Genomic DNA, 13721 nt, shown 5'->3' with positions numbered 1-13721 from the left:
ATGTTTCGGGGCTGACTCTCTTTACCCTTGGCCTGGGAGGAACAAAAGCTTAGCACCATGCTATTTGTGTTACAATGCCTGGACGCAACTTTTCTTACTTGTTATTCAACATCGTGGGTTCTCGTCATTGAGTCACATCTGTCTGCCATGCGGGGAGCTAGCACAGTGTGCAGCCACAACACCCCTGAAGGGCTTGCTTTTGGTTTTAGGGCATAGTAGTTCCTTCTTACAATCAAGCAAGGTGGCCCCCTCGCAAAAGCATCATAACTGGCTTCTGGGAAGCCTCTCCTGACCACAGTCAGTGAAGACCTTTCTTCAGTTCGAAGGGCCGAGTTGATCCCTGAATATCAAGTGGAATACAGTCACCAAGGGAAGGCTTGAAAAAAAAAGCAGAGCCGTTTTTCTGATCCTGAGGCACTGCTGCCCAACAACCCTGACCTCAGAGCCACCGGTGATTTCAAAATAAGAGCTCTTAACCTGAGTAAGAAATTAGGGTAAAAAAACTTGGTCAGAGGTGGAAATGTAACCTAGCACTTTTGCATTGTGTTGTAGGGAGAACCAGGGAAGAAAGGCATCTCTGGGACCAAGGTAATCCATGGGGAGCCCACACCTTCCAGAGTTACATAGGTACCAAACGCAGCAGGCTCACTCAGAGCTGGATACAGCAGTGTAGAAGGGCTGCACTGAGTTAGAGTGAAGGTCAACCCAGCCCAGCGTCTCACCTCCGAGAGTGACCAACTTCCCTGGAGGTCCTGGGAACAATGCAAAAGTAGGATGTCCTGCGTGAGAGGTGATGTCTCATGGGCTCGACAGCTCCTGGTAGATTTTGCTTCCATGAATTTAGTCACCCCACATAAACCTTTAACACCCTCAAACCCCCTGGGCAAGGCATTGCAGACGTTAATTAAACAGCAGCTGGAAAATTACACCATTTGATTTGTTTTGAAGCTGACCCCTGCTCACTTCATTTGCTCTTTACTTGTCCTTAGATTAGGTGAGACTATGAAGAATCCTCTTCACCTTGCCCTTGGCTTTTCTTTCTCTTATTTTAGCTATGGTTTCATCTTCCAAAGCTAAATGTTGAAAAGGAAAGGCTTAAAAAGAAATAAACTGTATTTTCTTTGAGAGATAGTTCTTTATGCTCTGCAGCAGATGCAGAAAACAATGTGCCACAAATAATAGTGGGGTTTGGTGGAAATAACCTCATTCTACCCCTAAATATGAATACTGACACCCTACACCTTCTGCCCCATTTACTTCATTTATGAGACTGCTGTAAAACATCACCCCTAATTTAAGATATCTCGGATGACCATAAGCCTGCCTTTGTCCTGGCTTTCCAAGCATTAAGCAATGCCAAAGAGGAGATCTAACCTGCATTAGAGCCACTGGAATGGTAGGTTGGTTTGGTTCTCTCCCTTTAAACTGGTTCCTCCAGGTGTAAGTGCAGTAACATTAGTATCACCAATGAAGGTTCAACCTGATGGAAGCAAACTTTGACAAGCTTCGGCTCCTGTCTTTTAGGGAGAAGCTGGTGTCCCTGGAGAACCAGGAGAGAGAGGAATCAGGGTAATAATTGCTGTTGTTATAATTTTCTGCCCAGGAGAGTGGTGGGGCATCAGGGGAGGCTGCTCTGCTGCTGCCCAGGCACCTCTGGTCTGTGCTGGAGGAGAAGACTTCCTTCTCCATCCCAACAAGAGTCCTTACTTAGAAACGTCCACGTGCAAGTATTTATTTTCCTGCGTGAAAAATCATAGAGGGGGTAACATTCTTCTTGTTTGCTTTACTTTCATAAGCTGCTGCACATGCTCTATTTCTGATTGCTTCTCCAAATCCTTTCTTGCAGGGTCCACCTGGACTCCCGGGACGGCCTGGAGAGCAGGGGTTAAAAGGCGATACAGGACAACCTGGGAAGGATGTAAGGCGAACCCTAAAGAAGCAGCTGAGAGAGGGTGGACTTGGGATAGTACAATGCCAGTCAAAGAAAGAACCATATTTTTTTTCTGCCTTACAGTCTGCAAGGCATAGAAAGCTCCCTCCACCTATCCTGGGGGGGGGGAACCTCCTCTTCAAAGGGGAGATTAGGGCTGTTTCTCCCTTCTTGTTTGATTAGCTAGAGCACAAGTTCAATAGCAGGACTGTGTACTGGGGCTTCTGAGTGCACAAAAACTTCCCCAACCACACACTGCTGGAATTGAAATTCTTAACACTGTCTCAGTCTGGTGGGGAAGGAAGGGAAATGATGCTCTGTCTGTCTGATCTCCCTCCAATAGCTTTGGAAAACACCGTCTACATTGTCAGAGGTCTCAAAGACATGGTGTTTCTACAAACTTTGTGAAACTGAGCAGCTGACTAGAGGAAAGTCCCTAATGAGCCCACCCACTGAGGAAGAGGCTAATAATCTCACCCCTTATTAAATATCAGAGAACTCCTCCGCAGGAGAGATGTTGAAATCCTGATTTCGTTAGCTCAGCTGCTCAAAGATGGGCTTGTTAGTCTGTTGGATGCTGAGCTGGCAAGAAGAGGGAAGACTGCTGAGACCCCCTACCACAGCTTGTTCTCATCCTGCCTCTCTCTCCACCTCTTAGGGAATCACTGGAGAGAAGGGAGACAAGGGCGAATCTGTAGGTTTGCACATTCCCATTTATAACCTTGCATGAGAGGGAGTCTGTTTGGGGGCTAAAATGTTGAATTGCACCACTCACTATTTTTTGGGGGTGGGGGGTTGGGGTATGGTGGTGTTGTATCTTCACAGGGTGAGCCTGGGCTGCCTGGGACTCCTGGAAGCATTGTGAGTAATGCCTAATTCTGTTGTCTTACACATTTGTTCAGGGAAGGGATATGTTGAGATTGATTATAAATCCTGGGTACCATGGAGGACACATTGCCAGAATTTACTGCTTTCAACAACGCCTGTTGTAGAGTGGATTTCCCTCCTAGCTTTATCAAAGGTGCAAAGCAGCAGATCTAGTTCCTCTACAGATATATGCATAAATCCATCCCAAATGGATTGTCACTGATGATGCAAGAAGACTGTGACATAGAAGGGACTAAAACCTACTATGAACCCATCCAATACCTTTAATCACTAACTGTTGAGTAATCAAGGCACCTGGGCTCCTTCTATAGTGAAGGCAGAGAGATGGATGCCTCCTAGGAAAGGTGCTTAGGCACATGGGATGACTCATGCTCAGGACTCTCCTGTGCCTTTGCATGGAGTTTTCCTTTGGATAAGAGGCCTAACACCAGGTCGTGTCAGATGAAGAGAGAGAAACCCAACTCAGGTTCATCAAAAATAAGGCTGGAAGAGATTTTGAAAGGTCATTTAGGTGATCAGGAAGGTGTTTAGTTACATGAATGTGCAAGGAGGCATTTTTTTCACCCCATTGGCTTCAATGGAGCTAAAGCCACCCCAGCGCAAAACCAAACCACTGCCTTAGGACTAGGAACCACAGCCTCTCGGGAGAGCTGTGCTAGACTTTATCTTCCATCCCCAGGGATGAGGCATTGGCAAGATCTGAGTAAGAGGCTGCCTCAAAGTGGGCAAAATGCTATTGACCATATTCAGCAGTATCATTCCTGTACAAGACAGTGGTTTCTGCCAACTTTGGAACTCAGGAAAAGCCAGGAGCAAGGAGTCATTGCCTTCCAGTGATGCCTCACTCCATATATTGCAGCTGTCCACTCCCAATCCTACCAACATGCCATTTGAAACCACCCCATTTTGTGGTCCCAGCCCCATTTTCAGTTGTTGTTGTCTACTGGGGCTCCTGTTCACTTGTCTCTTGTATATTCTTCAATACTTGGACTCTGGTGTATTTGGGAGTGGGACATGGGGATACCAAGCATCCCCTGTTCCCTTCAGAACTGGGAAGAGCCTTATTGCTCCAGAGTATGGCAAGATCCTTCTCTGCTAATGCACAGCCATCTCACTCCATCACCCAGCCAGGTGGTCTGAGGGTTCACAAGGATTATCCTCACCCATGCAGTTACCCAAGTGGCTACTGAAACATCCCACTAAATGCTCATGTCAGAGAGGGACCCAAGCAATGTCCTGAGCAGCAGGGAAGCGGTGCCTGTGTGACCCCAGTTCCCTTTGATAAGACCTTCATTAGAAATGCAAATGTTGACCCCAACATCACAGCCACCCTGAATCTCTTAACCTGTGAGAGCAAAGATGCTGCACCAGCTCTCTGTTGGTTTGAGTCCAAACATAGCAGATTCAGGTTGCTGGCTGATTTGGGAGGAAGGAGCTGGGTCTGTGCCCATGGGTAAGGGCTAACGGGGATAAAAGGCAGGTGGAGGCGAGAGCTTGTGTCAAAGACATCATCCTTCACTTTGTGAGCAAAGTTTCTTCCCTTTGCAGATGTCTTCTCTGGAGAACACCATCACCTTGAAAGGCGAGAAGGTAAGGTCGCCTCCTTGCTGGAGATGTGTGTTGAAGCAGAATATGCGATTATTTTGCACATGTTGTGTATTTTGTAGCTTCATTACTTTTATAAGTCAAAGTCTGCAAACACATCCCAAAACTCAGAAGTTCCTTAAGCAAATTCTTGCTGTTCCCACCTCCAACAACAAAGGCTCTCCAAATGCAGTGTATCATTGTTGGTCATGCCAAGACGAGGTGAGCTTTAGTTGTCCTTCCAAGTCTTCATGTTTCCGCAGGGCAAACTAGGGTGAACATTTCAGCCCAAAAATCAGAGGGATCCATTCAGATGCTGAAGTTCACTGAGAGCCTGACTGCTTTGCTGAAAGGGAATAAGGTGACTTGAATGCTGGAATAACTCCAGTAGTTTGCCCAGAACAACAAGGCTATGGCTGTTACAGAAGCTCCTGGTTATAGCAATAGCTCTGATTGTGGATAAGTTTGGAAGAGCTTTTATTTAGTGCCAGTACTTGGATCACAGTAGCATGGATCCAGCACAGATGGAAATTCCAGTGACAGGAAACAGCAGAGACAGATTCACTCCATCCTTTTTTCAGCCCTGTGAAAAAGATCACTGACAATATTACTGAGCCCCTCATGACTTCATGCCAATCTGCCTAAATCCTATCTGAGGGATGACCAAGTAGTCATCAATATCAAAGCAGATCCTTACCCCCTCCCACGCCCCTTACCATGGTCTGTTTAGCAAAGCAAATGGCAAAGAAATGCAGTTTTGGCCGCATGCAAACCACAGTGCCACGTGCAGCACTGGATCCCCCCCAGTGCAGGAACAGAGGTGGAGTCATGGAGTAATTTGAGTAATCAAAGAGCCCAATAAGATGAAAAAATGTATTTAATTGCCTTCTCTCCCTCCTCCAGTTTAACAGGATTTGTGAGTTGGCCGTTTATTTTGTGCATCTTGCAGCTGGGGACAGGGAAGGACACAAGGCAGACGTGGAGGAGGCAGACCAGCCGCAGCATCAATTTCTACTACATTTTGCTGTGCTGGGAGGAAAGGCTCATTCAGAGAGGTGCAGAGTGTATATCTAGATGGGTCCTTTTCAGGCAAACCTGGGCTTGCCCTGCCAGTTTTCTGATTTACCTCCAGGACTCCTTCTTCAGGTCCAAAGCAGAAGCAGGATGTGTCGAGTGAAGAGCAGAGTTGCTCCAAATTTGACTTAATTATGTGATTCAGTGAGAGAGTTACAAGAAAAGGCTGGTTGTTCTATCTGGAAAAGATGTTAGTCTGGAGCCAGCATGGGCCAGTGCGCGAGAAATGCTGCAATGCATGATGAAACCATCATCTCTGCTGGGAATTTTAGAGGGGACAAAGAACTAACATGTTCCTGCTGGCTTACAGGGGGATCGTGGGAAAGATGGCTTGAAAGGCGAAAGAGGTCCTCCAGGCCCAAAGGTATGTCCTGAATGCATGGAGGCATCTTTGCGTTGGTACCACTGTGTTGGGCTGGCCAGAGGGGAAGAGCACAGATCTCTTCTGAACCCCTAAAAGGTTGGGTTTCCAAAGCAGAATTTCTGAGATGGGCTTGTAAACTTGTGGTCACAATGACACTGTAGCGCTACAACTCAAATATTCTGTATCTGCTTAATTAAGTAGGAAAATGTGGTTCAGGAGTCGGATGGGATAAATTTCTAAAATGTTCAGGGATGTTTCCTTCCTTTCTTGTCCCCTGCAAGTTGAAGAGCACATCAGAAATTGTTGGAAGGAGAAATGGCTCCTGATGCCACACACATCTAGAGATCTTTAGAGGTGGGACCAACTCCTTCACTTAATGGAGAAGAAAATGCTGCAGAAAGCAGCCTCAGTGGGTACAGGTAGATCTCTTGGTTGGCACAAGATCCAAGTCTTCACAAAGGCAAGGACTTATCCAGATGACATGCACGGGCTGTGCCTCAGACGTACCCAGCGCATCCCCGCATTGCAGCTCCTTCACCCCGGCACAACTTGGCATGAAGATGCATCCCCATCAGGGCCTTCCTGGCGCCCTTCATTCCACCGGAATCTGTCAATGCAGAAACCAGATTTCAGTGAAATGAAGCCCATCAGAGAGGCAGGTCAGCCCCCACCTCAGCAGATGTTCCTCACCCCAGCGCTCAACCTCCCAACCTGTTGCAGCTCATCTGTAGTTTCATCTGTGGCCGTGGCCCAGGATCACACACCGTGGAGAGTGTCACCATGCAGGGCAAGGAGAGATGGACAGCCCGTCTACGCGACTTGCCATTGGGAGCCCAACCCATTGGAGATATGTGGCAGTAGGGTGGGCCACCAGCACCACAGCCACCTCCAGAAGGGACCACCAACCATGGGGGCACCTTGGCCATCCTCCTCCTTGCTGCTGCCTCTTCAGAGCTGCCACAGGAGTGACAGCATCGGTGGCAATGAGTGACCTCAAAAACCTTTGCTTTTTACATGTTGTACATGGCCAAGTAATGGAGAAGGGGATGGTGCAAAGCCCTGGTCCAAACCTCACTTTGATGATGTTCACGTCTGGCTCTGGTCCAGGCCTGGCGTACAAAACGCAGCCAGCAGCTGTGTCCAGTGGAGGAGCCCCTTGAGCAGGGGTGGGATTCAAACCCCCTCTCTGAGCCTACAGGGATTTGTCTGGGGTCACGGCGCGGGCTGGGAGCAGAGTTATGGCCAGATATGTGACTCTTGGCCCTCCTCAGAGCTCCTCTTCTGGCTGCTCATCGGGGTAATGACTTGATTAATGAGTTGTTCTTGTTCATTTGAAGGGAGAACCTGGTCCACCAGGCAAAGGAGTGGAAATGAAGGTAAATAAAATAAAAAATATAGAGCGTATTAACATTGGAAACACCTCCCTCTCTGTCTGGGGTTGGGATGGCAGCAGGGACCCAGTGTGTGCCCCCAGACTTAGCCATCAACCACCCACAGGACCAGCTTCCTCGGCTGGAGGAGAGAGGAGGAGAAGTTCTGACCCTTCTTTCCTCTTGCAGGATCTGGAGAGGCTTTTTGAAGCAAATGGTATCAAGGTAGGTAACACTTTGACCTTCCTTCTGACAAGGTGATTGTAATTAAGCTTTTCCATCTATTCCGTCTGGCCGTCTGGAGATGGTGTGTGCTGCCCCAGGTCCAGCTATGGCACTCACAAGAAGGCAGGGTTCTTACATTTCGTTTTACAGCTTACCGTACATATTTAAATTCTTCTTGGACAGCTTTTCTGTTGCTATGTCATGGGGTGGATAGTGGCTTTGAGGCCCATGTGACATTGAGACTTGGCAAATACCCATTTAGAGCTTGGTGCTACCACCTGGGTGGGCTTGTACTTCAGCACTGGGTCTGCACATCCAGCAAGAGGGAGACCCACACAGCCCTTTGGGTGCTCTGGCCATGCCGTGTGTCCTGTTTAGCAAAAAGTCCAGTTTGGGTTGTTCCTTAGCTCGTAACACAAGTAATAGTAAATAATCACTGTGCAATACAGCAGCGCTAGACCGGTGGTCTCCCTCTCCGCTCTCAAGGTTGCCATCAAGCTCAGGAAGTGTGATAAGGCTCAACTTCTAGTATCTACCAGGCAGGTACTTATAGTTGTGCTTGTTACCTCCAGCTTCTTTCTATAAGCTCTGGAGATGTGACTGAGGGAGGTGAGGGACTGACCGATCTGATCAAATGTAGGAGTTTTATTTAGGATGGGGAGACCCACCACGTAAGCACCATCGATCGGCTCCTAGATGCCCAAACCGTAGACACCTGTATTTAAATCAGCCGTTGGCTGTCGGGGCACATCGCTTCACCAGGCGCCCTGTGAGCCCCACTGGAAATGCATCAGTCGTTTTTTTGGGATGGCTGCGCTTCCACTGTCATGTGTCAGGAACGGGAGGGTGGCACCGGGCTACTGCCTTAATGGTCTTCGCTGGTTGCAGCTGGCGTTGCTGAAGGACCTCTCCAACGCGCTCCTGTGGGATGGGCTGGAGGGGCTGGTGCGGCAGCTGGGTGGCTCCAGGATAAGCAAGACCTCCAGGAGAAAGCAGACAGCTCTGCCTGCCACCGAGCACAGCGTGAGTACCGTCATCTGGCATCCTCAGGGGGCAGACAGACCTCGAAGGAAATGAGAGCCAGAAATGAATCATTGAAGGTTTCAGGGTCACCTCTGTCACCAAGCAGGTGACGGTCACTTCCAGCCACTGTAAGAAACAGTTAAGCTGGAAGGAGGCTCAAGGCTCGTACCAGGATCTTGGATCTTCAGGTTAAACTGATGGGATTACAAAGCATTCTTTTTTCAGTGGAAATAAAGGAATCGGTCAACCCTCGTTGTTGATGGAGGTAGCTAGAAGCCATCCGCTAAAGCCATCAGCCTCCTTGTTCCCTTTGAGGGCTGGGGGTTGTTGGAGTGGTGGGTGCGTGCGGGGAGCGAAGCAGCACCAGAAGCGATCACAAGGGTGGCCTCAAAAGCAAGAGGGATCCCAGGAAGGTAGGACTAGCTTGGAAGGAAGGCTTGGAGGTGGCCAGCAGGGAACTGCTGACTACTCGCTCCATTCTGGTTCGGAAAGGCCACCAGGTAGGATAGAGCACGCTGGAGGCATGGGGCAGTAGGCAGAAATAGCCCGTCACGCTCCAGCTCATCACATGTGTGGATCCTGGGAGCTCAGGTTTGTCATTGCCACACCAACCCACTTTTTTTGCTGTTGCAGGATCCACTGGTGTTCGATACTTCTCAAGATGCCCTGGCCAGCACTGAGGTGACAGAAGCAGCACAGAGCCTGGAGGTGGAGGCTCAGTTTAGGGTGACGGTGTCTGGAGAACTCCCTAAGGTGAAAATAAACAGCAGAGAAGATGAAGTGTAGTTATGTAGATCTGTACTCCTGTCCATCTGGTCTGCTGCAGCAATAATATTAAGACATTGCACACCAAATGTTTATTGGCTGCCTCTGCGCTCCCAGTCCATGCTCCAGTGATGTCTCCTGCTGATCCTCATCCTCCCTTCCTTTCCACCCAACCACAACTCCTTCTTGTCTTCTGAGGAAAAAACCAGCATGGATTGGGCTGGTTTCAAGCTGTCCTTGTGCTGGTTATCTGTTGAACTTGCCCTCCCTTGATGGCTGTAATCTAGGTGCGTCCTGGTGTCAGGTTGGATTGGGATTGCCCAAAAGAGGAGTTCCTGCCATCACTCCAGAGCCCTCATTTGCTTGAGTAACCAGGCTAATTGCTAGAGATAGTCTAGCCACCTGCATCCTTTGCCATTGCAAGTAGCAGATAGTTTGTGTTTATGGCAATTAGGAATTTATTACCAATGTTAAGGCTTAATCTCCATGCTGGACCCAAGTTCCAATGTGGTACAGCACACCTCCAGGAATATCAGAGGGCTGTATGCAGGTCACCTCTCATAGCTGCTGGAGGAGTCACGGGTCTTAATTTGTCTGTACTAGACAGTCCTGATAAGAGATAGTCTAGGAAATAGTGCCTGCAGCTGCGGTGGGGCTTTTCTTGGCCTCTTTTTATGACAGCCAAGAAGTGACTCACTCTGCATAAACGCTTGTAGGTCACTGGTAGGAAATGTTGTCTCTAACTGGAGCACAAGAGCTGTGGGGGTGTTTGGAGCCAGCTCCTGATGATTTTATCTTGCTCTGTGGTTGGTTCAGCGATGACCCAGTTGCTCAGGCACTCAGACAGGGTGAGACAGGCTCATCCCCTCTCCGCTCCAGGCTGCTGCTGTGATCTCAGGTGAGACGTTGCTTTTCCGGATCATTGCAACCTGGATGATAGCATTTTAGGGGCTTGAGAGGGAATGAAGTGCTCACCAGTAGATGTGTTTGCGCCGAGACACAAACTGGATGTGTGCCAGCAACCCTGGAGCCAGCAGTGCTGGAATTTGGGGTACAGAGACACCAAAGCTGTCTCTGTTGGGTTTTGGGAGCCCAACCCAATCCAGCGTAAAGGGTTGGGGACCTCTCTGCTCCTCTGGGACAACCTATCTAGGCTGGACTTCAACCAGAGAGCAAAGGGGGTCGAAGCAGCCCTCCGACCCACGGGGGATCCTTGCAGCCTGCCCCAGCCCACCCTCGTTGGCAGTTCCCAAGTAAGGTGCAAGAGAGGTCTTGGCACCTCGGCTCTCCAGCCTTGTCCTGCTGTCTCTGAGCATGCCATTGAATAAATGGCGGTGTTGGTAAAGCAATGTATTGTGGATGATGTCTCGACTTAGAAAAAGCAGTAACTTTCTTTGGTCTTCACAGGGTCCATCTGCTGGTGGTTCTGAACCTGAGTACCAGTCCCTCGGAAACCCTCCTGAGTCCTTGGAGAAAACATCTGAGGAAAGAAGGAAGGAGAGAGACTCAAAAGGGACAAACACTTCTCTCAGCAGTGTATGTAAATGCCTGTTCAGTGACTTTTAATTACTTTTCCATTTGTGCTGATTTAATAGATGCAAAGGAGTTACATTTCTCAGAGCTTGATTGGGCAAATCGTTGCAGTTCTGTGAGTTTTGCCCCTATTTTACTGCAGTGAAAAGCAAAGTTAGAGAAAGGATAAGGATCTCTGCATGAATCAGTGTCAGAGCTTGGAAAAGGGTCTTGCTTTCCATCTTCTGCTCTGGTAATTAGTGAGACTGTGTTGTTCCTTATACATCATCCTCTGCAGAGCTTGGCTGTGCCCCCATCACATCCAGAAGATGATCGGCAAGGAAACCAGTCCATGGAGCTTCTCGAGTCCTTGGAAGAGAGGGTGGCAGGACAACCGCAGCAGGATACCAGCCATGTATGTCTTCCCCAGCAGTTCTGGGCAGTAGACCAGCGTGCAGATAAGTGATAGACCAGAAGGGACTGGGTTGCACATCTCTGACCCAGTGCTCTCAGTCCTGGAGCAGCTCCCCCCATCCCTGGAGGACACCACTGCTCGGTCGTGGGACCTGGGCAGGAGGCTGATGGCCAACCTTGTCCTTTGCATACAGGCAGGGAAGTGGGAACCCCCCAGAGCCCTTGGCAAATGGTTAATTAACCACTTTTTTTGGGGGGGGAGGACAATCTCTTTCTAATCCGAATCCATCTGGCTACAGCATCCATCCTATTATTTGGGCTTGGTTGACAGAATAGTTGAAGATTCTCAATACTCTTTAAAATCAGACTTATAATACTCTAGGGACAGTGCAGATCCCAGACAGTGATTTTAAGATATGCCTCCTGACAAGATATTTCCTTTTCCTTCTTACTTTCCACAGATGTCTCAGAATAGTCCACAGACCCTCAGGTTTCCCTGCACAGTGTTAGTCTTTTAGACCCTGGTATGCACCCTCCTGAGCCCAGCTCTGGAGTGCAGAGCCTGACCCTTAATGAAGAGATTTTTAGGGTCTAAGCAGGAATTTGGGGACTTTTTCCTTTTTAAGGACTCAAGAGCAAATTGTAATTTAACAAGCCTTTGTGTATCAGCTGAGACAAGGTGACTGTCCCAGAGGAAACATAATGCAGGGTGACTTACTTTACCTCTTCCTCCAAGGTCTGCAAGACATTTGCCTCTAAAAAGATTCAAGTGGTTTGTTACTGCACCTTGGCTGAGGGACAGCAACAAAGAGAGAGGTTTCCTCCATAGCCAGGAGCTAGAGCTGCTTTACAAGTGCATATGTACATACCCTCTAAGACACATTATATCATTTTCAGCAAAGTTGGAGGGTGCATCCAGCCTGGTAGCAGCAGTTATCACAGCTCAGCTGATGGGCAATAAGTTCTGGTGTTGCTGCAGTATGGTTGTCTGAGCCCTAACATCCCACGTCACTCTTTTTTTTTCTGCCCTCTTGGACAAGCATTTTCTTCTGAGAGCCCAAACCACGCTCCACTGCCATGTACCAAACCCAGAACCCTCCAGTTTCAACATCTTTGTAACCAAAAGTGCACAGTCCAGCCCAGCTGGGAGACCCTACCCCGACACAATGCGCTGAGTGACACAAGCCCCAGTGATGGAGAGAGGGAAAATGCATTAATCCAGTGCTGTTTTAACACCTTTGCATACTGATGTGTTCCTCTGTGATGGAGGGGATGCTCTTTTTGAAAATACTCAGACAGGGTACCAACAGCCTTAAAAAGCGAACCAAAAAAATCCCTGGGATGTTTGCTTGCAGCTACGGGTTACTGCTAGGAACAGCATTAGCAAGGATATTTCTACAAATAGCAGCGAGGGAGTAGCTGAAAGTGGGGGGAACCTGTTGGAGGAAATCTCGCTGTTCAGTTGTCTGCCGGACACTTGCTTCTGCTCCCATGGCTTTAGCCGTCTCTTGGCTGGCAAATTACCACCACACTGAATCGCGAAGCTGGAACAAACGATGGTGCAGCAGCCACGAGAGGGCTCCCAGCACAAACACACACACCCCACACACGCGTGTATGTGTGCGAGCCGCAGCTCTGGAGACGGTGGCCTGTGCCGTGAGCATCCATCAGGTTTGTTTCCTCTCCTGGATGCACCATTTCCCTTGGCTGGCCCTGGTTAAAATGGAGAAAGACCTGGCAACACGGAGGATGGAGCCCAGACCCTCTCCTTTCTTGGGGACTGGGCTGCAGGACCCTGGCTGAGGTGGGAGCTTTTTGGTGTCCTGTTCTTGAAAGCAGGTAGAGCTCAGTCCAATGTGGACATGCCAAATGTGACGTTTAGGCAGAAAGGAGTACTGTCCTCAGTAATCAGGGACGTAAAGAATTAATTTAATCCCTGCATCCCAAGCACCAAAACCAGACTTCTGTGTCCTGTTTGGGATGCCACTTTATTTAAAAAAAAACAATGGGAACTGCAGAGCAGAGCCACAAAACTGATTTGTAGGTGGCTTGCAGGCTCCTTTATCACAACAGACCTAAGGCCAGACATTTTTTTAGCCAAACTCAGGGTGCCTGAGATGACTTTGTTTCTGCATTGAAGAGCTTTCGCAGGGAGGAGATTCCAAATGTTCAAGGGCTCTTTAATTTTGCGGTGAAAGGCAGGAGAGCTGGAGGGAGGAAACTGAAAGCTTATAATTCAAATGGGAAATTAGAACTCAAGCTGATTAACCCCGGGAGCAGGCTGGAGGGAGATGGGACAAGGCAGCGATTCCCCGTCTGTCGCTGCCTGAGTTATCAGGAGCAGAACATGGGGAGCTGGGAGGAGAAAGTTTGCACTTTGGGTTTATAGAGATGATCTCCTGCCCTATAGGGGCTGGTGTTCAAGAGCCCTATAGATCAGTGTGTGCAATATCAGTGCCGTCCGACAGTGATGCTGCATCTAGGTGTTTGGCAATAGTTATTGGTGTAATCCTGCAACGTGGTATTGCCAGACACCTTTTCCTGAATGCCAGCCCAGGGGATTCCCCATCAA

At 48.8% G+C, this 13721-nt stretch overlaps 1 protein-coding gene across 1 annotated transcript in view; it reads left to right on the top strand.

Moving 5' to 3' along the window:
• Positions 1-13721, top strand: part of LOC142030522 (uncharacterized) — a 107729-nt gene that overhangs the window by 43615 nt on the left and 50393 nt on the right. The window contains exons 45-57 of the mRNA XM_075026765.1: positions 553-588; positions 1525-1569; positions 1847-1918; positions 2589-2624; positions 2756-2791; positions 4367-4408; positions 5787-5840; positions 7178-7216; positions 7400-7435; positions 8324-8458; positions 9092-9211; positions 10631-10759; positions 11034-11150. Of these exons, the coding sequence (XP_074882866.1) occupies positions 553-588; positions 1525-1569; positions 1847-1918; positions 2589-2624; positions 2756-2791; positions 4367-4408; positions 5787-5840; positions 7178-7216; positions 7400-7435; positions 8324-8458; positions 9092-9211; positions 10631-10759; positions 11034-11150 (897 nt within the window). The remainder of the gene's footprint in view (positions 1-552; positions 589-1524; positions 1570-1846; positions 1919-2588; positions 2625-2755; positions 2792-4366; positions 4409-5786; positions 5841-7177; positions 7217-7399; positions 7436-8323; positions 8459-9091; positions 9212-10630; positions 10760-11033; positions 11151-13721) is intronic.

This window comes from Buteo buteo, chromosome 4 (genome assembly GCF_964188355.1).
Source record: "Buteo buteo chromosome 4, bButBut1.hap1.1, whole genome shotgun sequence".
Classification (NCBI taxonomy): domain Eukaryota; kingdom Metazoa; phylum Chordata; class Aves; order Accipitriformes; family Accipitridae; genus Buteo; species Buteo buteo.
Note: the sequence above shows the minus strand (reverse complement) of the source record. Positions and strands in the feature narration are given on the sequence as shown.